Source organism: Microtus pennsylvanicus, chromosome 1, assembly GCF_037038515.1.
Source record: "Microtus pennsylvanicus isolate mMicPen1 chromosome 1, mMicPen1.hap1, whole genome shotgun sequence".
NCBI lineage: Eukaryota > Metazoa > Chordata > Mammalia > Rodentia > Cricetidae > Microtus > Microtus pennsylvanicus.
In genome coordinates, this window is record NC_134579.1 from 31952167 (window position 1) to 31978599 (window position 26433).

General features: G+C 46.9%; 1 protein-coding gene across 4 annotated transcripts; it reads right to left on the minus strand.

Moving 5' to 3' along the window:
• Positions 1 to 25665, minus strand: Setd4 (SET domain containing 4). 4 transcript variants are annotated; one of them, XM_075954427.1, is made up of 12 exons: positions 25581 to 25665; positions 22932 to 23029; positions 20298 to 20393; positions 17370 to 17407; positions 13167 to 13255; positions 10056 to 10485; positions 8481 to 8655; positions 5493 to 5574; positions 4392 to 4472; positions 2195 to 2318; positions 436 to 468; positions 1 to 179 (listed from the first exon to the last, which is right to left on the minus strand). In XM_075954427.1, exons 2-12 carry the CDS (start codon positions 22996 to 22998, stop codon positions 93 to 95), a joined length of 1302 nt encoding a protein of 433 aa, XP_075810542.1. In that variant the 5' UTR covers positions 22999 to 23029; positions 25581 to 25665; the 3' UTR covers positions 1 to 92. The 4 variants fall into 4 exon arrangements, 3 of the variants coding, with proteins under 3 accessions (XP_075810542.1, XP_075810522.1, XP_075810534.1); XM_075954407.1 differs by lacking the exon at positions 25581 to 25665 and adding an exon at positions 25204 to 25418; XM_075954419.1 differs by lacking the exon at positions 1 to 179 and having other exon boundaries at positions 200 to 468.
• Between the last annotated feature and the right edge of the window lie 768 nt (positions 25666 to 26433).

The window sequence follows — 26433 nt, forward strand, 5'->3', positions numbered from 1 at the left end:
AATTCATCACTTCCATGCTGTTCCTTCCCCACTGACGCAGGCAGGGAAGTGTTGACACAGACAGCGCATGTCTGTCCTCAGTTACCCAGCACCTAGAACCCTCCTCTGCTCAGGACAGACATACTTCCCAGGGCCGAGAGCAGCTGCCATTCCATCCCATGAGAGCTCTTGAAAGTTCTCTACGGATAAGAAAAGCAGAGGGAGAAACATTAAATGTTTATTAGAAACCATCCGAAGACTGCAAAGGACGTCATATGAGTCTATTTAGTCCAACCTCAGCAAAAACGAGGAAAGTACGCCCTCCACAGGAGGGATCACAGGCTCCCCGTGATGTCGGGGGGAGGGGGATCATAAACTGCTCACAAACTCAGCAGAGGCCTGGAGAATCCTCAGCTCCTCCACCCACAAGGCTTCCACCAAAGCGAGTTGATTTACCAGCAGCATGTTTCCTTCCTTCATGTCAGAGACCTGAAAGTAATTTTTAACTTTTTAATATTCTAGAAATGCATTATAAAATTTACAGTTTTAACTGCTTTGAGGCAGACAGTCAATGGCCTTAAGTCGCCCAGATCACTTGAGGAAGCCAGCTCCCTTCCCAGAGCCCTGGGTTCCCTGGCCTGGGAACCCTGTAAGTGGATAGGCCTTGTCCTTTTGTGCTTTTCTTCTCATTTAGCATAAAATCTTCAAAATGCGATGGTGGCGCACGCCTTTAATCCCAGCACTCGGGAGGCAGAGGCAGGCGGATCTCTGTGAGTTCGAGACCAGCCTGGTCTACAGAGCTAGTTCCAGGACAGGCTCCAAAGCCACAGAGAAACCCTGTCTCGAAAAACCAAAAAAAAAAAAAAAAAATCTTCAAAATGCACAAACTTCTGAATTTTAATAGTCACATTTCTTATAAACTGATTTCTCATTAAAACAAAAAAAATTATGAAGTTAAAGAAGGATATTTGAAACACTATCATTAAGAAATCAGACAATGATAAAACATGAGACAAAATTTAAGACTTGATCTAAGTGCCCAGTGATGAATGGATAAAGAAAATGTTGCTATACTTCACAGAGGTACAGTCTTAAATGGGAATGAGGGCAGTGACAGGGCTCAGGTTTAGACGGTGTGTCTAGGAGGTGTGAGGACCTGGGTCCCATCCCCAATATCACAAAAGGGGGGGGGAGAAGAGGAGCCCTTATTTGTGACAAGAAAGAGCCTGGAGAACACTGGATAAAGTCAGGCACAAAGCCAGGGTCTTCAGGTTTTTATGTCTGTAAAGAACTGTGACCACCATGTAAATGGTGGTGAGACTGGTGATGTCAGTCAAGAAACACAGTTTACCTAGACAAGAGGAACAGACCGCAGAGTTCCCTGTACAACACGTGACCTCAGTTAGGCACAAGATGCGCACTGCATGTCAAGAAACAGATTCCAAGAGCTGTAGTCTGGAAAATACTGTTCAGCAGTTTGACTAGACAATTCCACACGGTGAGCATACACCAAAGCACCATTGGGCATCACACACTGCATGTGAACCTTCCAGACCGGCCCGTTTATCACACACAGCATGTAAACCTTCCAGACCGGCCCGTTTATCACACACAGCATGTAAACCTTCCAGGCTGGCCTGTGCATCAAACATGGTATGTAAACCTTCCAGATTGGCCTGTGACTCACACACAGCATGTAAACCTTCCAGGCTGGCCTGTGCATCAAACATGGTATGTAAACCTTCCAGATTGGCCTGTGACTCACACACAGCATGTAAACCTTCCAGACCGGCCGGTGCATCAAACATGGTATGTAAACCTTTCAGACTGGCCCGTACATCACACACTACATGTAAACCTTCCAGACTGGCCTGTGCCCGCACATGGTTTGGCCAGAGGCTGAGTGTCAGCTCCTACTGCTATCCACCTGTAGTGTGATCCACAGTCTCTCACTTGATCCTTAGCGCTCTGGACGAGGCTGGCTGAGTTACAGGAACGCCAGCTGCCACACCCGACTGCTACATGTGCTGGGATCTGAACTCTGGCCCTTGCACTAGCACAAGTGTCTGTTGGGCTGTCTCCCTGGCACTGTATATATAACTTTAGGTGTAACTCTGTTAACACCATCAGATATAAAGGTGACCAAACATTTACTGTTGGGAGAGTCTCACGACTGTCGGGGCTGGAATTGGGCCCAGCAGCATCAGGGACGCACCTTGCGCAGCACAGCACGGGTCTCCTCGATGAAGTCAGAGCATATTTTCCGGGCCACACCCAAGCTTGTCTTCTCGTTTGCATCTGAGATCACTTCGCCAAGAAGCACCTTTTTCCAGGACGTACTAGAATCAGAATGTCCAACAAGATCAGTTCAGCAGGTCCCCCAGCTACAGGAGACAGCCATACCCCTGTTCCTCTGAGCACAGGAGGCACAGGAGGCTCACCCCTAAACCTGTGATACCGCTGCAGTTCCTGAACGGAAGCCACAGTGTGGTAATCTGAATGTAATTGGCCCCCACAAGCACAGAGAATGGCACTATCAGGGGTGTGGTCTTGTTGGTGTAGGAATCATGTCACTGGGGGTGGGCTTTGAAGTTTGAAAAGTCCAAGCCAGGCCCAGCGGCTCTCTCTTCCTGCTGCCTGCAGGTCTAGATGTGGAACTCTCGGCTTCCTCTCAGGCACCTTGTCTCTCTGCATGCCACCATCCTCCCCGCCACGATGAAAATAGACTAAACCTCTGATTTAGTCAGGGTTTCTCTTGCTGTGAAGAGACACTCTGACCACATCAACTCTTATAAATGAAAACATTTAACTGGGGAAGCTTCCAGTTTCAGATGTCATCATCATTGTCATGGTGGGAAATACACAGCACACAGACAGACATGGTGCTGGAGAAGGAGCTAGGAGTTCTATATCTTGATCTGCAGGCAGCAGAAGGAGACTGTGTGCTTGTGCATATGAGATCTCAAAGCCTGCCCCACAGTGCACACTTCCTACAATGAGGCCACACCTACTCTAGAAGGCCACACCTCCTAATAGTGCCACTCCCTGTGGGCCAACTGTTCAAACAAATGAGTCCATGGGGCCTGATGTTCAAACCTCTGCAGCCTCTAAAACTGCGTTCCAGCCCCAGGTGAAGGTGAATGCTTCTTTTTACAAAGGTGCTGTGGTCATGGTGTCTTCACAGCAACAGAGCACTGACTGCAGCAAGTGTCACCTACAGTCCACACGGCTGCAAACCAATTGTGAGACTTTTTCACGTTCTATGACACACTTGCCTACATACAGTAAAAAATGACAAGACAGACAATTGTGCATACATATTTTTCTTTATCTACAACTAACTTTTTCTTAATATTTTCAATATTTCTATATGCAATTATTTTTTAAAAAATTTAATTCCCATGTAAGTAAAACTGCTGTGGTGCCAATCAGCCCGGAACATGACTCAACTACATTTCTGGGATTAAGACCAGGAGGAAACTTACTTCTGAGTCCCCATGGGAAAGAGTAAGACGTGCTGGAAGAACGACAGAGCTGTGCCGGGGCTGTTCCTACTCACTGCTGGACACTTGCCTAACATACTGGGCAGCAGCAAGGCAGCTGCTGTCAAATCAGTCCTGGGCCTGGAGGAGTTCCAGTGATGACCAGAGCACAGCCATGAGGGTGGACAGGCAGCTCTGAGAAGCCACCGGTAGTTCCTTAGGGATATTAAGGAGCCTAACCAGGGTGCATGTCTGCACTGGGGCTCCTCTACCTGCCTCCTCTCATAGAACAGCCCTTCAGCAGGGCTTCTAGATCAACCCCAGGAGAGAACTAGGGGTGGGGGAAACACGGGACCAGACAGGGCACAGTTATGTACTTGCTTGCTGCAAGGAAAACCCGTCTACTCAGAGACGTGCCTCTGGCCTGCCCATGCTGACAGCGCATAGGCACTTACTCAGACTGTCAGCACCGGGTCACCAGGGGACACCAGGGGACACCTGGGGACACCCGGGGACACCTGGGGACACCTGACCAGAGTGCGGAGTACTCCTAAAGGCTGGGTGGGTTCTCAACAGCAGCACCAGGTCACCAGGGGACACCTGGGGACAGCTGACCAGAGTGCGGAGTACTCCTAAAGGCTGGGTGGGTTCTCAACAGCAGCACCAGGGCACAGCCTGCTCTTCTGCCCTCCACTGCAAACTCCCCAGACAAACGCCTTTAATGTTTACCAAGAAGCAGGCACCGAGGAAAAGCAATGTAGGAGCCGGGCTGTGGTGGCACACACCTTCAATCCCAGCACTCAGGAGACAGAGCAGACAGATCTCTGAGTTCAAGCCCAGCCTGGTCTACAGTGAGTTCTGGGACAGCCAGGGCTACACAGAGAAACCCCGTCTCAAGAAACAAAGAAAAGCAATGCAGGTGAAACTTACAATTTCTCAGCTTCTAGACACAGCAACTTAAGAGCTGTGAGCAGCCTCCAAGATGGTCCATCCCATCCAAATGTCAGATTTCTACAAGAGAAGACCGGCATCAGCAAATCTAGCTCTCAGATTTCTACAAGAGAAGACCAGCATCAGCAAATCTAGCACTCAGAAACGGCACCATGGAGAACACCTAAGGACCCTGGCAGTGGCTTTAACCAGGCACAGATGTTAGGTCACCTCCACAAAGGTCAAAGTAGTGTGAGATACTGAGTCTGCGGATTCTGTGAATAAAGCCAGGGTACAGGACAGTCTGCGGTTCATTCCACACAATGGAACTTGTGTTCTGACTCTTCTGCCAACTTGACACAAGCTAGGGTCACTGGACAAGAGGGAATTTCAATTAAGAAAAATCTCTCAGTAAGATCAAGCTATAGGTTTGCCTATAAGGCTCTTAGTGGTTGTTGGGGAAGGCCCCAGTCCATGGTGGGTGGTGCCTGCCGTCCTGGGCTGCTGTCCTGGGTTCTTTAAGAAAGCAGGCTGAGCAAGCCACTGAGAACAAGCCAGCAAGCAGCTCCTTCCATGGCTCCTGAATCAGCCCCTACAGGTTCCAGCCCTGTTTGAATTCCTGTCCTGACTTCCTTCAGTGACAGACTATGATGTAGAACTGTAAACCAAATAAACCCTCTCCTCTCCAGCCTGCTTTTGATCATGGTGTTTTATCACAGCAATAGTAACCCTAAGACAGGGTGAAAAGCCATTTTCCAATTGCAGCCTCACAGTTGCAAGCCATGGAAAACCATGATTTATACAGAAAAGAAGATGTCAGAGGGTGAGTTTGGGGTCTGTCTCTCACTGCCCCTGACGCCAGGGGATGGGTTCTGCTAGGGGTCAGCCTAGCTTGTGACGATAACCCCACCTGAACACGACCCACCTCACAACATGGACAGGACTGTTTCAAGCTTGACTCTCACAGTCCACTCCTTGAGTGTCCACAACACCAAGCACTACTTTAGCACAGGGTAAGACCTAATAAATACCCAGCCATCAGCTAATACAGAGGCAGGACCAGAACCCCAGTGTTTGCATGGAAATTCCAAAAGCACTCACTCTGTAAAGCCGCGCTCCTTCAGAATGGACATCTTCCTGTGCATCTGTTTGTCGGCTGCTGGGAGGTACTTAACCAGTGTCTCTAGGTCGGAGAGAGATGATGTCAGAGGACAGGACTCAATGCATGCCCTCCAGCTGACTTCCCTCCCATGACCATCCCATATAATCAAGAGTGCTTCCTGACCCACACCAGTGTCCTCCTCAGGGCAACTCCCGAGGTCGGGGTCCCTGAAAAGATGTAAGGTTTCCAAGGCTGAGGGCAGAATGCGGAGAAGCAAGGTTCACAGACACGCACACATGATGGGATAATAGATTTGTAATTGTGAGTTACTGTTGTTAGACAAATATATTGATATAGATTCTTGTATATTGATACAAAGTTAAATTGTATTGACTATTGTATGCATTCATGTTTCTACCTCTGTTTAAAACATTTTTTATGTATTGACATATATTGTATTGATATATATATATTGTATATATTTACCATATTGCAGTGTACATTTCTACCTCTGATTAAGATACTTATATAATGTTTGTGTATTGATATATATTTACCTACTGCAATGCATATTTGTACATTGTTTATATTTGGAGGTCATTGTCCTCATTTGTTTCACAGTCGTTTATTGTCTTAGTCTTTAAGTTAGATAGATATTGAGAATTATATAGACTAATAGTCATCTAAGTTTGTCATTTATAATTAGACTAATCAGGTTCTTTAGATATATAGAGATTATACTCAGTATAGATAGATAATCTTCAACTTCTTCAAAGAGCTGTAGAAAATGGCCTTTAATCTAACTCAGAGTTTTGTGGTAGTGAGACACAATTGCTCCTGGCAACACCACTCTATTCCCAAGAGAATGTTGAGCACCAAAGACACTCCACCTGGAGCATTTCTTTTTGGCAGAACTGGCCTTGGGGCAAAGAAATGCCCATACCTCAACCACTGACAAAGATACAGAGCATGCATCAATGGATAAAACAGGACTGTCTTATCCTGCCAAGACAGGGTAAGATAGTTTTGAAAAGTTGCTTGCCTTGGAAAATGGTGTGTCAGTTATGTTAGGCCTAAGGCAAAGTTGGTTGCTTCAACGCTGCTAATGTGACTTTGGGTGATTGCCTAGGTAGCTAGTTGTCTCTGTGATTTGTTGCATGTTTTGGAAGTTGTTTTACTGAACTTCCTAATTACCCAGGTAACATTATTTCCCTTCTCAGATCTTTGATGGGGTTGAAGACTATATAAATGTAGTTACTTTCTCTCATGACTTGGCCAAGTTATTTATTATACAAGACCTAAGCTAGTTAGAATAGGATATTTGTACTTATTGTATATAATTTCATAGTAGGTTTAGAACTCTCTTATTTAAACAGAAGGGGGAGGTGTTGCGGGAGGTCCTCCCACTCCTCCAGCCTATCGCCACTGAGATACCAGCCCCTTGGGGCGTGGTCTCTCTCCCTTTAAAAAAGCGGCCACTTCCCTCTCCTCTCTCTCTTCACCTCCTGCTCCGCCGGCGACTAGACTCCTGGTCGCGTAGAGGGCTGTTGCCTGGGACAGTGATCTGTAAGTTTTTCCCCTTTAAATAAATATCACCCTATTAATCATAATCCCAAATTGGTGTGGCATTGTTTGTGACTTACGCCTTCACACACACACGCACACACACGCACACACACGCACGTACACATATGCACACACATACACGCGCACACACACGCCCACACACAGACACACATGCACACATACGTGTACATGCATACACACATGTGCACACACGCACACACAGACACACACATACATACACACATGCGCGTACACATGTGTGCACATACAAACACACACGCACACACAGATACACACCACCACCACAAAGCATATCCATAGTAGAACAAGCGAAGACGAAGACGCCAGAGCCCCAGCTGGGAGACAGAGCCAGAAAGAGGCTGCACAGGAACACAGGGAGGACGGATGGCAACTCTGTCTGCAGCAGTCCACGATCAGCGGCTGCAGCCACACGTGAACGTGTGAAAACCGACAAACGTTTTTGAAGGAGAGAGCAAACAAAAGATGTCTGTTTGGAAGTGATGATAAGTTCAGTTCTGCATTTTATAAAACAAAAACAAAACAGGGCTTTGGGTGTAATTCTGACAAAAACGAGCCTTCCCTTTCCTTCAGTGAGGGACTTGCAGATGCCAGGCAACTGTCCTGCCTCTGAGCTGATCCTCAGGCCACTTCTAACCAATGTAGCTGCTGTTCAGTGGTTTACCCGGCAACTGTCTGCAGTTAGAGCCATCGTACAGCAACTGCGAGACCTCGAATGAGGCCATCTCAGAGCTGGCTCTCTGACTCACTGTACAAGGCCCTGCTCGCATTTTCCTTTTAAAAAATTATTACACGTATTTATTTTATGTGTTGTGTGTGCACCACACATGTGTGTGAAGGCCTAAGGACAATTTGCAGGGATTGGTTCTCTCCTCCTCTCCTCCCTGCAGGTCCTGAGAATTGAACTCACACCATCAGGCTTTGTGGCAAGCCCCTTTACCCACGGACCCATCTCAGTGGCCCGGTTCAGGCCCTTCTATCTCTAATCTAAGAAGCATAATGGTCGTTCTGCCTAGAGGGTGGACAGCATCTCTGAGAGGGTCTACATCCATCGGAGCCTACACATAAATACCTCGACTATATGCTGGGACGCTCCAGCCACTCACCCATGTGGGCTTACTAAGTTTCTGCTCAGTACAGAGATCTGCATCCGCTCAGCTATGACTGTCAATCACTTCCTAAGCAGCTCTCCTCCCACTCCACCTTCTCAGTTCATCGCAGCCTCAGAACCAATCAGTTTTGTTGTCTTTACTGCAACACAGACATCCAATCAGCAGAGGCAAGGCTAGCGCTCCCTGAAGCCATAAGTGAAGGATGCCCTTCCAGCCTTCTACTACAGCAGGACACGACACTACCTCAGGGAGAACAGCACTGACACCAACCTCCGGGGACAGGAACACAGGCGTGAGGATTGCAGGCGGACACAAAGCCGTACTCCAGGAGCAGCCGCTGGTTATCATGGGGGCCATAGCAGATAAACACTTCCTCATGCTTCCGACAGCGTGAGGCCGTTCTGATCTCATAGCAGCCGGTTTTCTCATTGAATGCTGCTTTTATCTACAGGGGAAAGGCATAGGATTTCTCATTTTAACCTAATCTCAAAGGCTCACCAAGTTACCATATTAACTGTAGTACAATGCAGTTTGAAATGCCCGGTGACAAAGTCGGCCACAGGTGGGGAACAGTACAGCTGCACTTGGGCCTGTTTCCTCATCTCACCTTTACCTGTTGATGAGGGAGGAGGTCCAACCATGGCCTCTGACTCTGGTCAGGAATGGAAGACAATGCGGTGGTGCTAAGACCATCGTTGTCAAAAGCTGTGAGGCTGGACTTGGCCACAGTTTCATTTGTTTATAGTCCGTGAGCCTACAAAGGTCTTTTGCAGCTCTGGCCCTCAGGCTCCCATCGTCCAGCTGTGGTCATGTCCTCCCATGATTGTCTAGAAAATCACTGAAGTGCAAATGCCCACAAACACACCAATAAGATCAGCTGGGGACTGAGCCCCTATGTCCAGCATCCTATGACCTTTCACCTAACACTGAACTCACGTGCTGGAGACTGTGGGAAATGCCTCCCAGGGCCAAAAAGACAAGCAGGACCTTCCGGGGTCTTCCCACTGCCTTGTGAAATGACAAGGTGACACTGATCTCTTCCTGGTGGCGTGTCTCTTAGGAGACAGCAAAGGTGCAGATCCCAAACTCTAAATAGGTTTCGGGTGAGCTGACAAAGCGCTTCCTCTCGGCCCTCCAAGGCTGGCTTTCCTTGGCTATCCTTTCTCCCAGCATGCCATGCAAATACATTTATCTCCAGTGTGTCCAGTGAGAAAAGGGCTGAGGAAGAGGGTATCGTGGCTATCATTAGGAGTTCTTTCATGGCCCGCAGACTCCTGTTCACACAGGTTCTCATCTGCTCCATAATCAAGCCTTGTCCTGGCCACTGAGGCTTCAAAGAGGAACAACAGAAGGCCACAAAGCCTTGAGTCCATTGGAGAGGCACAGACAATCCCCAGTCAGAACAAAGACACACGAGCAGACAGTTACACCACCAAGTGTAAAAGGGGTGGGGCAGGAAGGAAAGCTAGACAGCACCCCGGTCCTGAAGGCTGGGAAGGAAAGCTAGACCACAGGGTCCTGAAGGCTGGGAAGGAAAGCTAGACCACAGGGTCCTGAAGGCTGGGAAGGAAAGCTAGACCACAGGGTCCTGAAGGCTGGGAAGGAAAGAAAGTCTGGGCTGAAAGGCCCAGGGGCTCAGCACAGGGCCCTGCAGGCCTGGAGAGCAGTGCAGTACAAACACAGAGAGCTTGCCAGAATTATATCAGGACCAGAAACAAAATGTGGCTGCAGAAAGATTGGTCTAACACGGTTACCTGAAGCAGCTTACACCTCCACTACTTCATTCTCGACTCCACATGTTGGAATTCTAAAACAACAGGACACGTGTCCATGCCAGCTTCTCACCTGGACATGCGGGCTGTGGTTGAGCAGATCCAGGTAGGGAGCAAGCGCGCATGTATCTGGCTCCGCAGAAAGGCTGTCCTGCCTCGTGGACCGCAGGTACACAGCTCTGGTGTTCACAGTGCACCAGGCCCACAGGAAGGCACTGTAGCTGAAAATGTTGTCCACAGACTCCGCAAACAGAGGCTGCAGGGAGGCGAAGAAGGCTCTGGAGGAGACAAACAAGTCCTGCACGTGGGCTCTCTGTTCCTCTGCCTTTGTCCTTAAAGGTTCGGGTAGAAGATCTACCACTTCCGGCTCCCAGCAGACTGGGCAGGTGTACGAAGAGGGTAAAATGTCCAGGTAAGACTTCCAGAGGGACTGATCACCTGCGTGCTTCTCTGAGACTAAAAATGTGCACAGGGCCAGCAGGGGAGATGGAGGAGGCTTCCACCTTGTAAAATGAAGACAAATCGAAGGAATTAAAGTGTAGCCTTGGCCAAACAGTTTGGTTTGCTTCCGAGGGAATGTGCTCAAGTTGTCGATGCTCTACCCAAGACAGAGGCATCTTTCCTATGGCTGTGCCTGTCCAGCGCACCCAACATGGTCTTTGTTCTCTCCAGAACACACCCAACACGGTCTATGTTCTCCCCAGAGCACACCCTACACGGTCTACGTTCTCTCTCTCTCTAGAGCACACCCAGCACAGTCTAAGTTCTCTCTAGAGCACACCCAGCACAGTCTAAGCTCTCTCTAGAGCACACCCTACACGGTCTACGTTCTCTCTCTCTCTAGAGCACACCCAGCACAGTCTAAGTTCTCTCTAGAGCACACCCTACACGGTCTATGTTCTCTCCAGAGCACACCCTACACAGTCTACGTTTTCTCTCTCTCTCTCTAGAGCACACCCAGCACAGTCTAAGTTCTCTCTAGAGCACACCCAGCACAGTCTAAGCTCTCTCTAGAGCACACCCAACATGGTCTATGTTCTTTCCAGCACACACTCAACACAGTCTATGCTCTCCCCAGAGCACACCCAACATGGTCTATGTTCTCTTTCCCACCAATGCCATTTCTGTGGTTAGTAGGTAAGAGTCATTTTTCAAAAATTAAATAAACAAAAGAAAGAAAGAAATCTTGTTTCCAGCCTGGTTTTCCTTGTGAAAGCTTTTTTCTTTCTTTCTCCCTATCCCCCCTTTTTTTCTGAGACAGGGTTTCTCTGTGTAGCTCTAGCTGTCCTGGAACTCACTCTATAGACCAGGCTGGACAATGATGTGGGATGCCCTTCTGTATGCTGTGAATATGTTTTATTACCATTGGTTAATAAAGAAGTTGCTTTGGCCTATGGCAGGGAAGAATATAGCAAGGTGGGAAAGTCAAACTGAATACAGAAAGAAAGAAGGTGGAGTTGAGGGATACAGCAGCTGTTAGACAAGCAAGATGTGAGGTAACAAGGGATGAGCCTGGTAGTAAAAAGTATAGAATAATAGAAAGGGGTAAATTTAAGTTGTAAGAGTTAGTTAATAATAAGCCTGAGCTAACAGACCAAAAAGTATGTAATTAATATTAAGCCTCTGAGTGGTTATTTTAGAAGTGGCTACAGGACCAGGTGGGATGAAAACCTTCCAGTTACAGGCTTCAAACTCACAGAGATCGCCTGCCTCTGCCTCCCAAGGGCTGGGATTAAAGGCTTGCATCACCACCACACAGCTGAAACTTTCTCTATAAGCTCCTGGGTTTCACCTTGTAAAGACATACTACAGGGAGTGTGAGGGGTAGAAAGATCCAGAGATGCAGCATCCAACCCAGGGAACACTGGCTCACGGAACTATTTTGATTTAAATTATTTATAGTTAAGCAGTGCTTAAGAGTCATTTAATAAAACAAGCCACATTCTAGTTACTCAGCAGGCATTTGTGATTCGCATCTTGGATAGTGCGAAACAAAGCATCTCCACCACTGCTGGAGTTCTACTGGGCAATGCCGACCAGACAGAAACTGCCCGCCCATTAGACACTTTGAGCTTCTGTCCTAAACTTATAGGTTCTAATACAAATTATGTAGCTGCATCTGAATAATTACTCACAAATCAGCCCCTATGGCGTACACAGGCTTCGCAAAGCTATCATTCCCTTTTGAAGTCCAGATTCCCACGTCACCCACTTCTATTGCAACCTCTCAGAAAATAAGGATTCAGAGCACCCTTGCCTCTACACAGGCCCATAAAGAATGGGGGTGGGGACTTGGGTTATATAACAGCACCATCTTTGGTTGAACCCTCAAAATGTAGAAATCACTTCTGCTGAGGTTCCCACTCTGTGCTCAAGATGCCCCCAAACCAAAGCTCATCACCATGTGCCCAGAACAAGGATCTCAACCCACACTGCCTGATCACCTTCACCCCTAACTAAAGCCAACTCCTTCCTAACACCAAATCCTACATTGCCTCCCCTTCATCCCTAAGTCCAGTTCCTCCCTAATGCCAAATCCCACACTGCCTGCTCTCCTTCATCCCTAACTAAAACCAACTCCTCCCCAGTGTCAAATCCCACATTGCCTGTTCTCCTTCATCCCTAACTAAAGCCAACTCTTCCCTAAGGCCAAATCCGTTCACAGCTGAAGAAGTCAAGCAGGCACAATAGGGTCAACCAAGACAGGGAAGAAGCATCTGTAAGATGCATCATGTACACCATTCCATTTCACGTTCACTTCTTAGTAAATAAGGACAGGGTTCACACCCACACCCCAGGCAGCCTATTGAAGACCTTAGGAACACAGTTCCCAGTGAACTGAGAGCAAACCTAGAAGAGAATAAACCTTTCAAATCACACCAAGTGTTTCTAGGCTGGACAAGAACTGGGTCCTCATGCCGTATCAGTAATCACACATCTGCCAATGGCAGAAACTCTCAGGGAATTTTTCACACTGGCACCAGGTGTGCAAGGGTCACTAACTTCTTGATATAAGGCCCTATGGAGCTTCAAATCACACCAGCTGTGAAGGTGTGGTCACTTCTTGATGTAGGGCATTACGGAGCTTCGAATCAGACCAGGTGTGCAAGGTATGGTCACTTATTTCTTGATGTAGGGCCCTAGGGAGCTTCAAATCACACCAGTTGTGCAAGTGGTCACTTACTTCTTGATGTAGGGGCCTAAGGAGCTTCGAATCACGGTGTCCGTGGTGAGCAGACAGCTCTCAGGCAATGAAATAATCGTCTGTCCCTCCTTTCCAAAGAGAAAGTAGAGTTTAGGACACCTCAGCTTTGCAAACACAGAATGGCATTTTTACATATCAAGAGCCCCCCAGAGTGCAAACAGAGCAGGCCTGGCTCGCAATGAGAGAAGCACAGACTATATTAGGGCCATTCCTATGCTAGAGTCTGTGGAAGTAAAATCTTTGCTTTACCAAGACAATCAATGATAATTAGCTTGGCTTAAAAATTAGCTGTGATGATGCCGGGCGGTGGTGGCGCACACCTTTAATCCCAGCATCGGGAGGCAGAGGCAGGCGGATCTCTGTGAATTCGAGGCCAGCCTGGTCTACAAGAGCTAGTACCAGGACAGGCACAAAAAACTACAGAGAAACCCTGTCTCGAAAAAATACCCCCCCCCAAAAAATTAGCTATGATTAACAAGAGACCAGCATCACTGAAATAAACCTGGGGAGTACTTCCTCAGCACCAGGACATAGAGGCTGTGGTCCAGTGGGGAATCCTTCAGACGGCACTGGTTTGAAGGCAGGAAGGGATCATGAAGAGCTAAGGCTCAGCACTGTGAGATCCATGAAAGGTCACTGATGAAGGTGCAGCCTCTGCTGCAATAGAAACATCATGACTGAAGAGGCCATGAAGAGAAGTTGAGGTCTGGCAATGTCAGAAGCCAGGAGAGGTCATTGGTAGAGATACGGCCTCAACTTCAGTGGACACTCCAGCGTATTAGAGAGCCAGGAGGAGGAGATGACCACCGAGGACAGCAGCAGGTGCGGAGTGAAGCTGGCCTCAGCCTACAAAACAAGCTGCTATGGAAGGCAGAGCTCAGAAGATATGAGTGAGTCCCAGGCCAGACAATGAGCTACACAATCCCGGGATGCACTGCTGGGCTCTGATTGAGCATGGCTGTTTTTAAGCCTTGGTTCTTCCCTTTTGGACTTAGGAAGTACTTAATTTTGTTTTCCTCTAAGTCCCAAGAATCTTGTTTATTGTAACAAATATTTTCATGGCTCAGAATTTCTTTGAAACAAATAAAACTAAAATAGCCAGAATAAAGTATTTTTAAAAATAAAAGAATTCAAACCACCAAAAGATACATTTTATATAATAATAAACAAAATATAAAAATGAAAGCCAACTGAGAAAGACACCTAGGTAACAGATATAAGAACTTCTGACTTTGCCTGTGTGACTTCTCTTTTCATAGCTGCACACCTAAAACAGGTCCGATGAGAATTAGAACAGTCTTGCAGGACTTACTTAGGCGTTAAAGAAAATTAATGAAAATGTGTTTAAATATTTTAGAAATAATATTAACAAAAATATCTCTCTATACTTTGTCTTGCTTCAGCCTCTTTCTTAAAAGACTGCATCCAGTTCTGCACATGGATAGCACAGCTTTCCCTGACAGCACACTTCCACTTTACCACAGTGTGATTTACAGTAGGAGTGTTACCCACAGGAAAAGAAAGAATTGAACATGGTGGATAAAGTACTGCAATTCATTAATTCGAATCACACATGATCGGCGGCCTGTACTTTGATAGTCCACTTCTTCTCAAGCCTCACTTTCAGATCATATTCTATTCAGTAATGTTTCTTACGAACATTAGAAGGCTCCACTCCTGTAAACACTTGTATCAACAGCTATTTCCTTGAATGGATCGGCTTCCTGAAGAAGGCTGCCCCAGCGAAGAGGCATGTCTCACCTAGCATGTCCAGGCCCCAGAAGAAACCCTATTTATTGTCTTCTGTGAAAAGACAGGAATACCAAGAAATCCAAAAGATTTGTTTATCTATTTACTTACTTACTTAGTTTTGAGACTCGGTCTCTCTATGTAGCTAGCCCTGACTAGCCTGGAACTCACTCTGTAGACCAGACTGGCCTTGAATTCAGAGATTTGCCTGCCTCTGCTTCCATTAAGGTGAGGGCTGCCAAGCCTGACCTTAAAGCTTCCTGAATTTGCCATTATAAACGCTATCATCCCACACAGAAAGCAGTGCTGAACTAGGAATGTCCTCAGCTCCTCGGAGCTCACGGGATGTGTGCTGTCTTTGGCAGGCTATACTCTTTACGGATGTGCAACTCTGAACAATGTTCTTGTGTGTCTCTCACACCCGCATACAAAGCAGCAGCTTCTCATGGATGAGCCAAGGATAACACTTGCTCATTTCACAGCATCTGTCCTTGGAACTCTGTTGCAGGAGGTCCTTCCGCTCCTCCAGCCTATAGCCACTGAGATACCAGCCCACTGGGGCGTGGTCTCTCTCCCTTTAAAAAAGCGGCTACTTCCCTTCTCTCTCTCTCTTTGCTTCCTGCTCCATTTCCTCAAGCTGCTTTTGGTCAGTGTTTATCACAACAACAACAACAAAAAAAAAAAAAACCTTGAGCAGACTCATTATAAAATATGTATAATATATAATGCATCAAATATACATTCAGGATCTGTACCTCCCACTGCATATAACATACATCTCTACTTTCAAAAAGTTTCATAAAAACACACATCTTAAAGTGCCTGGGCCCAGGTACCGCGGCGGCATACACCGGAACCCCAGCACTGCAGAGGTGGGAGCAGAAGGATGGAGCATTTGTGACTGGCCTGAGTTACATGCTCAACTCCAGCCAGGCTGGGCTACGTACAAAAACCCAACCTCAAAAACTGGAAGGAGAACAACCAGCGCGGCTGTGACTTCACAGTCTAGGTGTGGTCCCCCCAAGCACGGCTGCGCATGCCAGCTACGGCTCTCCGGCTCTTAGTCCTAGTGACAGCCTCGGAAACAGAAATACTCAAGGGAAGAGCACTTACCACACAAGCCTGGTGGCTGAGCTCAGCCCCAGAGCCCGTGTAATGGAGGACGGAGAGAACCAGCTCCAGAGCTGTCCTGTTCCACGCATGCACAGTGCCGTGTGATCACACGCACGCACATCACGAAAACACACACGAATAATCTTTATTTTAAAGTGGTTTAAGTACTAAAAAGTAGAAATACTGCACCCTAGTATGGCTCTACTCATGAGTACTGGACTACACATTTAAAAACGATAAAAGAAAACAAAACAGCATTATAAAATTACAGCACAGAAATGTACATTCTTTTGGCTGAACACACATACAGGACTAAGCTGAGATAAATTAAGGAATTTAAAAATAAACTTAGGGACTTGGCTATAGCTTTGTAGCAAAATGTGTGGTTAGCCTGGGAACGACCCCAAGTACAAACACCAGCACAAAAACATTTTGATAAACAAATGTATGTGATTTTAAAATAAATAAATTGATTTGTAACTATGGAGAAAAATGTATAGTGGACAGTACTTTTAAATAGCACAAAAAAAAAGAAAGAAAGAAAAGAAAAAGAGGACCACAGAGATGAGTTACATCATCAAAGTCATTTTCCAGGAAAGAAAACAGAAGCTGGAGGCCTGGAGCCATGCTGTGGGATGGGCTCTAGGGCCGACTCCCAGCATGTTCCTTCTCCACATGTTCTTGCTCTCCGGCACAGCACACATGCCAGACAAGAGCAGCCCACACCACCATCACAGACCCCATCTAAGCTCTAACGTGCTGCGGTATACTCAGCGCCCTACCCGGGCTGACTCTTCCTCCTAAGTGTTCACTCAGAGAGCACAGGGCCAGGGAAAAGACAGCAGGCCTTCATACCTTAGCAGCCCTTGGGGCCAGACCATCCTCAAAAGGAAGGGGCAGAAAACCAGCACTCCAATCTGTCCCCTCCTGTAATTCAAACTCAGAGCGACAAGACTGAAGGTCGTGGTCCTGAGGACTGATCATCTGTCCCCTCTATGCTTGTTTAAATGACAACAAACTACTTTCAATGCTGTGTCAGCAGAAGGACTTGGATGTCTGTCTTTACACAGCAAACCAGGCTTCCTTGGCACAATCCTAACCAACATATCTATTTGGTAATTAAGGGATATGGCTGCACAGGAGCACATCTGATTCCCTTCATGTGAGCAACATGCATGCACACACACACACACACACTCACTCACACACACATACACACACACACTCACTCACACACACATACACACACACACACACACATGCACGCATGCACAAAGCAAAGTCAATCTTGAACCTCCAGGGTAAAGAAGCCGTTCTCACCTGTAGTGACGTTCTGCTCATCAGCCCTCTTCCTGTTCCTAGAAGAATCAAAACATGGAGGGGTAAATCCTACTGTATCTTAGAGATTTGGGGGCCCCCTTCAGGACTGAAAAAAGGTCCTCACAGTGCTATGCTGAAGGTGGGTCTTTTGGCTCTCCCTCCCAGGAAAGATGGGATCAGGAGCTGTTCTAGAATATAACCTGGCCTCTCTGTGGGTTTGCATTCCTGGAACAGCAAAGCTGGGTTCTAGGTCAAGATCTAAGGACCTTGACACAGGGACAATGCTGACGCTTCCCAAGATGAGCTACAACCTAAGAAGTGACTCAGTGACCAGGCTTTGACATACAAACACAGAGTTAAACGTCCTGTCCTTGGCTGACAATGTAGTTCATACCAGCGGAGACGTTGACTAAAGACGGTCTTGTGAATGTTGTCAAGAACAAAATAGAGGCATTTGTGTCAAACCCTGACAGGTGAAGTCAGAGAGTCAAAAGGGAGACGCTTCATACTTAATTGTCTTACAATAGGAACTAGCACAAAATATTCTGCTAAACTCCAACTTTACATAGTCGTCATGAGAAGACACCTGCCCAGCAGTCGGTGTCCGACCCTAGACTCGCACTGCCCTTGGGATTCTGTGGCTGTGGACAACTGTTTCAGAATAACTACGTAACCCTTCCAGTTTACCTTAAGCCCTTCCCCCTTTGCCTCCCTGAATGCATCTACGGTTCACTATGGCAAACATCCAGCTCTATAACCTGCAAGTGACAACTATCCTCTGTGTTGCTATTCAGACTGGCAGCTCGAATCTTCCAGAGCCACCATGTGCAAATGACCCACCGGGAGTACCATCATACACACCTCTCAGCTGGGGCCACGTGGGAAATCATTCAACCTGGGAGGTAAAAGAAGCTAACGAGGGGCCAGAGGGAAAGTCCAGTAGCATGTGCTTTTAGCACTATGGTTGAGCGTGTGAAGAACAATGGGTCCCAACTGCAGAACTGTCTCTGCTACCCCAGACCTGAGTCATCCTGAAGGACATTGTCTGCTCTGCAGATGCTGTCCACCCACGTCCGTAGGACATTGCCCAACTTCCGAGAAATAGATCCAAACTAATGCCAACTTAGCCTCCACAAGAAGCTATCAAATTCCAGAGAACGGTAACCTGCCTCGGTTCAGATGATCGTGGGAGCAGACAGAGTGCTCCTCCAACATGAGAGAAGAGACCCAAACTGCCTGAGGGACAGTATTTGCTGAGGGCCACACCAAGGGCCCCTCCCCTGGAGCCACACCACGACACAGAAGAAGCACCTCAAGTGTGGCTGGAGCACGCCTCACCCTCAGATAACTGCACCCTTCCTGGGCCTGGGACAATCCCATCCGCCTGCACGGTTCCCCAAATACTGCCAAACCTCAAGGGATACGGCTGAGCAGTCCTACGCTCAGAACACAAGTGCCTTTGAGGATTCAGCCCAGGTCTTTCCTTCAGGCTGAGGTTCCAGGAATACCCAAACTTCTAATTTGACAGTCTCGGTTTTCTCATTTCAAGGCTGACCGCTTTGTGCTGGCTCATCAATAAGGAAGCTCGTGCCTGGGTGAGGCAAATTCTCCTCCCAGCAGTCATCAGCTCTCCGTCTAGCGGTGGGACCCACAAAGTATCCCCCTTCCACATTATCACGCCCATTGCTACTGCCATTGTTCTGGTCTTGTGTGTGCAGTCATTTCCACGAGAGACTGTTTCACAGCACAGTGGACGTCCTGGTTTCTAGCTCTTACACATGTTCTTCCTCAGAGATGTTCCCCGAGCCCCAGCCGCAGACACTGTGGTGTAGAAGTGTCTGCTGGGGCTGGGTTCCCATGATCTCTGCAGTGCGTCCAGTTGTGGTCTCTGAGGCGGTCTGCCCTAAAGTGGGCGGCAGCCACACTCATATCTGAGGCTATGGAGATAGGAACCACTGTTACCTTTCTGGGCCTGGGTTACCTCACACCGTGTGATCTTTTCTAGGTCCATCCATTTCCCTACAATTTCACACTTTCCTTTTTCTGTACAGTTGAACAGAACTTCACTGAGCACACCACCATTTTTACTACTCGTTCATCCGCTGAAGAACATTCAGGCCATTTCCATTTCCTGGCTATTGTGGATAGAGCAGCAAGGAACATGGCTGAAGAAGAATCTGTTGAGTCCTTGGGACATATGCCAAGGAGTGGATATAGCTCCATCATATGGTAGATTCACTTTTCAGTGTTTTTGAGGATTCTCTGTACCGGTATCTGGAGTAGAAGATCCATCTGCCTTCCTGCCAGCAGTGAATGGGGGCATCTTTCTCCACAGCCAGCCAGCGTGTGCTGCCGGGTGTTTTGTTGATATCAGCCATTTTGACCGGGGTGAGACAAAATCTCAAGGTTGTTTAATTAGGGTTCCCCAAGTGCGAAAGAAAGTGAGCACTGTGAGGTGTGCCCCTCAGGTTCAGGTCACCAGTCCTGTCGGTCACATGGGCTCTTTAAAGACATGTCTAACGCTGCCCTCTCACAAGTGCTAAGACTTTATGTTTTCACGTGTTGTCCTTATTCATGGCTACATCTACTTCCCTTTTCTTTTTTCTTAAATTTGAAAGAAGGTCTCATTATATAGCCCAGGCTGGCCTCAAACTCACAGAGATCCGCCTGCCTCTGCCTCCTGAGTGCTGGGATTAAAGGCATGTACCACAGCTGGCCTCATGGCTTCATCTTTCTTACTTTTATTATTCCCCATCTTCAAATGTAAGTTTTCTTCCTCATCTGTCATTCCCTTCCATAGAAAAGCAGGGTAAAGCACAAACAAACAGCGAAGCCCGAATACAGATGTGCTTCCGGAAATGACAGAGCCACTGCAGGAACCACCCCTGCCTCCCCCCACCCCGTCCCCGCCTTCCACAGGACTCTCACCTGGAAAGCAGGCAGGTACTAAGCCTGTGTCTTCAAACTTCCTATCTTTCAGCCATCTTTTCAGCTCTATAAACTCAGGTCTGTGGCTCTCGTTCACTGTCAGGAGAGGCAGGGACACACCACATTAACAGCGTTGTATCAGACAGGCAGATCACAAAGGGAATGAATCTTGCTAAAAATGAAAATGATACACACTAAACAGAAAAGTCATTTGCTATATGGTTATTTCAATGCATGCACAAAAATATTTGATAAAAATCTAACATCAGTCTGATAAAAATCACCAGCTAAGCCGGGCGGTGGTGGCGCATGCCTTTAATCCCAGCACTTGGGAGGTAGAGGCAGGCGGATCTCTGTGAGTTCGAGACCAGCCTGGTCTACAAGAGCTAGTTCCAGGACAGGCTCCAAAACCACAGAGAAACCCTGTCTCGAAAAAAAACAAAAAAAAATCACCAGCTAATGAAGACAGAAGGAAATTTCCAAGCCCAGATAAATAACATACAACAAAAACACTGGTAGGGGGTGAGATGACAGGGCAGGGGCTATGGCCCCGGGTAGAACTTCTGCTCCACACTTAAAGTCCTGGCTCCATTCCCAGCACCATCATGCAGCTGCCACACTAACAGGGAAATGTAAGGAGTCTGTCTCTGCCCGGCAAGCCAGCTCCCAAACAATAACACTGAGAGTTACCGCAGAAGCCCGGCCTATAGCTCAGGCTTGTTCCTAACTTGCTCTCAAGCTGAAATTAACCTGTTTCTATTGATCTACATTTCACCATGTGGCTTTTTACGTCTCTTTATTAAACCAATCACAACAATGTATCTCCACACAGTGTACAAATAGCCTACAATAGTGAAAAGTTAAGTGATCTCCCGTAACACAAGGAACAAGAAAAAGATAGACATCTCTCATTTTCCCTCAAAAAGATAAAAGCTATTTAACCAGTGTAATAAGGGAAAATAAATAAAAGAACCAAAGTGGGGGAAAAAACAAAATTTTCAGAACACATAAGCATAATCATGGAATATCTAAGAAGAATATCAAAACAACATGAATTTAACAAAGTTGTAAGATAAAAATCAATATATAAAAAATTAATTATATTTACATATATTAGTAATAACTAAAAAATCAAATTTCAAAAATGCTACTAAAATATAAATTTTGGATGGGGGGGTTGTTTTTTGCTTTTTGTTTTTTGGGGTTTTTTTTGAGGCAGGGTTTCTCTGTGTAGCCCAAGCTGTCCTGGATCTCAGTCTGTAGACCAGGCTGGCCTCAAACTCTAGAGAACCTGTCTCTGCCTCCCAAGTGCTGGGATTAAAGGTATGCACCACCACTGCCTGATAAAATATGAAATTCTTAATAGATCCAAATATATATGTACATGTTTGTATAGATAATGACTTACACATCAAAAGCTATAAAATACTGCTGAAGACAAGTAAAAGGTACATAATAAACATGACTTTTAGATTTTATGTTTCTTTTAGATATATACTGAAGATCTCATGAGAGCTGGAAATGGAGTCTAAAGTGAACAACCAGGGTTAGAAGATACAGCGTGGGGCTGGAGAGATGGCTCAGTGGTTAAGAAGTCTAGGGAGGATCTTTATGATGGTGGCTTTATGAGAGGGGACTGAGGATGTATCTCAGTGGTACAGTGTGCACTTATGCCTGAAGACATAGATCTGATGGCCAGCACCCCTTTCCAACAAAAGTAGGAGGAACACAGATGTCCTCACCACATGAGGACATGGTGAGGCAGGCAGACAACCCTTTCCAGGAACCAAGTTATCCAGAACCTTGATGCTACATTTCCCAGCCTCTACTACAAGTTATTCTGCTTAATATACTCGGTCTCAGAGAGAGAGAGAGAAATATATACTGTGGTAGCTTGTATGTAATTGGCCCCCATAATCTCATAAGGAGAGGCACTATTAGGAGGTGTGCCTTTATTGAGGTGGGTGTGGTCTTGTTGAAGGAAGTGTGTCACTGTAGGGGCAGGCTTTGAGGTTTCCTATGACCAAGATACCGCCCAGTACCTGAGTCTACTTCCTGCTGCCTTCTGATCAAGAGGTAATCAGCACCATGTCTACCTGTACACTGCCACACTCCCTGCCATGGCGATGAAGAATTGCATCTCTGAACTGTAAGTCGCCACCTCAATTAAATATTTTCTTTAACAAAGAGTTGAGGTGCTCAAAGTGTCTCTTCACAGCAATAGAAACCCTAACTAAAACAGAAATTGGTACCAGTATTGCTGTGATAGGCCTGGCCATGCTTTTGCTTGCAGAACTTTGGACTTTGGTACTTTGGGTTAGGAAAGCAGTGGAATGCTTTAATCACTGCTTAATAATTCATATGAGTAGGAACAGGGAAGACAGTGGTGCTAAGCGTTACTTGAACTGCTGGGGGCTGGTTCAAGAGATTTCAGAGGAGAAGAATTTTATTATGTTGCCTAGAGATCGTTGTGATATTTTGGTGAAGAATGTGGCTGCTTTTTGCCCTTGTCTCAAGAGCCTGCCTGAGGCTAAAGTGAAAAGTTTTGGATTAATTCTGTGTGAGCAGACCCTCGTCCACACAGGGCTCTCCTACGAGGAACACTGTGAGCACACAGGACCCCTCCCCAGTCACCTCCTCTGGAGTCACAGCACCGTCTTCGCCTTCTGACTCTCCCCGTTCTTCCTCTTCGCTTCCGCATATTGAAAACAAGAGCCCCTGCGTCGCTCAACCTAAAATAAGGAGAGTCTCAGCCTTACTCACCAAGTGGATGAGTGAATATACAAATACACATTTTGGTGAATGTTTTCATTTTTTAAAAAATCCTTTTCTTAAAAGGTGTGTACACTCTTAAAAGGTGTGATAAATCAGGATCCCTGCAGTAACAAATAACCATAACGTGTCCTCTAAACCTGTGGGTCACGTGGGTCTCAACCACGGAGGTCACAGAGGTCCCACATCATATATCCTGCACATCAGATATTTATAGTACAATTCATAACAGTAGCAAAATTACAGTTATGATGTAGTATGGCACAAATTCTAACAGGTATTACTAATAAAAACCCGAGTCAGACCGAGGGGTTAATGCTGGAAGATCATAGAAGCACAGCAATCAGGCACTAGAGTTCTTACCTCTACCACTGCTCAGACCAAAGGAGCGAGCCTGTCCTCAGACTGTTCCTTAGACTGACTACTTCAGACTGCGGCCTCAGACTGCATCTCTGAGCTCCGGTCTCCTCCTGCCTTATCTTCCTCTCTCCACCCAGCCACATCACTCCTGTCTCCATCTCCCTAGTGCTGGGATTAAAAGTGTGGGATCCCAAGTGCTGAGATCAAAGGTGTGAGCTCTGTTTCTCCTTGAGACTGGATTCAATCTAGTGTATCCCAAGGTGACCTCGAACTCACAGAGATCCGTCAGCCTCTCCCTCCTAAGTACTGGGATTAAAGATGTGTGCCCCCACCACCTGGCCTCTAGTGGCTTAGCTCTGCACTCTGATCTTCAGGCAAGCTTTTTTTGTTAAAACACAAACAAAATAGCACTACAACATAGCAGTGAGATAATTTTATGGCAGGGGTCACCACAACATGAGGAACAGGGCAGCAGCATTAGGAAGGTTAAGACCTCTGCTCTAAAAAGAGGAAACAAAACCATCTGGAGGTCCTGCTGACTAGATTCTCACAGCTGACTTCCTAGACGTAGCCTTTGGTGACTTTCACAGTTCAGTGCCAGTTAACGCACTCAAGGACACACAGGAACTGGAGACAGGGCTCAGTGAACACGTGCATAGCACACTGTGAAGGCAGAACACCCACAACAATAAATAAGTACCAAAAAGAATACATAGTCTTTGAGGCACCCATCATCTCAAAAGTCTTAGAAAGAAGAAATAAATCCCCATCAGTGTCAAATGGATTTTTAGACACTAGGGTCTAGGAATAAATATAACTACGTTAGAGAGAAATGAAAACCAAGATAGGAACACAAGTCAGAGATGAGCAGGAGACAAAAGAATGACTACTGCTTTCTACGTTACTCTCTCGAAAGCTTTCTGAAAAGGGAAAATCCAGAGAATACAGACAACAGAGTGGGGACCAACTGTAGGAATTAACAGAAATAAACTCAAGCATTTTTGGAAGATGTACGCTACGACATAAAACTAAGCGAGAAATAGTGAGGAAAAATAAAGTTGAAGTCGGGCATTAGTGGTGCACGCCTTTAATCCCAGCACTTGGGGGGGCAGAGGCAGGCAGATCTATGTGAGTTCAAGGCCAGACTGGAGTCAGTTCCCGAACAGACTCCAAAGCTACCGAAAAAACAAAATAATAATAATCACGAAAATTCTAAATTAAAAGATGGGGGCAGCTGGAGAGATGGCTCAGTGGTTGAGAGCTCCTGCTGCTCCTACAGAAGAGCAGGGCTCAGTCCCTAGTGCCCAAGAGTAATCCCTGTCCTAGGGGAGCTGATGTCCTCTTCTGGCCTCCACACGCTGTGCACGAACGTGGTACACAGACACGTGTAGGTAAAACACCTTTATACCCAAGATAAGATAGATACCTTTAGGGCCTGCCTCTGAGGAGACAGAGAGAGAGAGAGAGAGAGAGAGAGAGAGAGAGAGAGAGAGAGAGAGAGAGAGAGAGAGAGAGAGAGAGAGAGAGAGAGGAAGAAAGAGTATAACTCTATAACTAAACGACCTAAAAAACCACTATCTGAAAGCTCTTTCTATTTCACGCCCTACCCTGTACCGTACAGGTGCATACTAAAGTGGCATAAGTGATTTACACATATTTGACATGTTATACCCATGCAAAATGACTTCAAAATCTGCTTCTTAAAAAGAAATTAAAAATGCCTGGGCAGAAATGAACCTCCAGGTCAGCCGCGCAGGCAGCGTTAATAATCTACCTCGGCAGGAACACTGGACGTGCAGGCCTGGTCCCTGCCGGTGCCCAGATGTGGGTGCACAGGGACGTGCAATTCCACCGAAGCCCTGCACCCTGCTTCCCACCAGCACCCCAGTGATGGCCACATGCCAAAGCACAGTCCCGGCTGACCCCATCAATCACTGCACGTCGCCCACACAGGCAAACAGACTGGGGACAGACGACCGTGCATCCTGCGCCTGCACAGGGTTCAATCCCGTCCTGACTTCCGGTCGGGGAGAGGTTGCTGGCAGGACCAGGAAGTTGGGGTCAGGATTTGCACAGAACTCGGGAAGTCCAACCAAACCCCGCTGCCGTTCCCCAGACAACGCCGGGCCAACCCGGAAGTCCTCCGCTCACCTGGGGAATCGCGCGTGGCGGGTGTGGCGACGGAGATCGCGCGCTCAGCTGTGGAGGAAGCGGCTGCTTGTCGCGAGTCTGCGCCTCTGCTGCGCACGCGCAGTTCCCCAGGCCTCCCCCACCACCACCACCAAATACACATCTGCAGCCCTGCCCCAGGCTGGCTTACCTGGCTCCCATCAGGACCCGGGCACACCATTTTCCCAGGCAGCTATCCCCTCATCCACCTCTGTGTACGCATTAGTCTTGTCCCGAGGCTGTTACCGGAATTGTTAGGGCCAAAGTATAAGGAAAAAGTAAGAAGCTCGTAGGGAGAAATAAAAGGTGAGCAAGCTTTGGTCAATGTCAGGGAAGGGTGTTTCTAGGTCTGGCCATTTGTGCATGATCGGGCACAGGACTCAGTCAAAGACCAGAGGTCCCATGCTTTAGGCTGGGATTTTTGTAGTTAAGGATTCGGAAGGGAGAAAGGGAGTTTCCTAAGGGTAGAATGAGAAACACAGGGGCAGTTGCCTTTGCAACCTCTGGGTGACTAGAGTAGGTATCAGCTGGTTTTGTTTGATTGGTTGGTTTTTTGATTTTTTTTTTTTTTTGTACAATCACTAAAGAACTTTTTGAGTTCAATTTCAGGGATTTGGCTGTATTGGAGTCAGGGGACGTTCCAGACCCTTTTCTCATATAAAAGATAGGGGAGACTTCTCTCTGGCTACTTCCTCTTGACACAGGGGACATCGTTTTAGAAGTTTTTCAGTCTGGGGTTACTCTAAAAGACACACTGTTTTTAATTTGATTTGCGTGATGGACTAATTTCTATCCAAAGACCCAAGAGAAATTTCTGTTTTTTTAAGAAAAGTTT

What these genes read in the sequence shown, in the direction of transcription:
- Setd4 (XM_075954427.1), bottom strand. Translation starts at nt 22,998, where the DNA reads ATGCGGAAGCGAAGAGGAAGAACGGGGAGAGTCAGAAGGCGAAGACGG. An exon ending in CTGTGTTCCTGTCCCCGGAG is followed by an intron (nt 5,575 to 8,480) that starts GTTGGTGTCAGT and finishes TCTCCGACCTAG; the next exon opens with AGACACTGGTTAAGTACCTC. An exon ending in AGGAAGGAAACATGCTGCTG is followed by an intron (nt 180 to 435) that starts GTAAATCAACTC and finishes TCTTATCCGTAG; the next exon opens with AGAACTTTCAAGAGCTCTCA.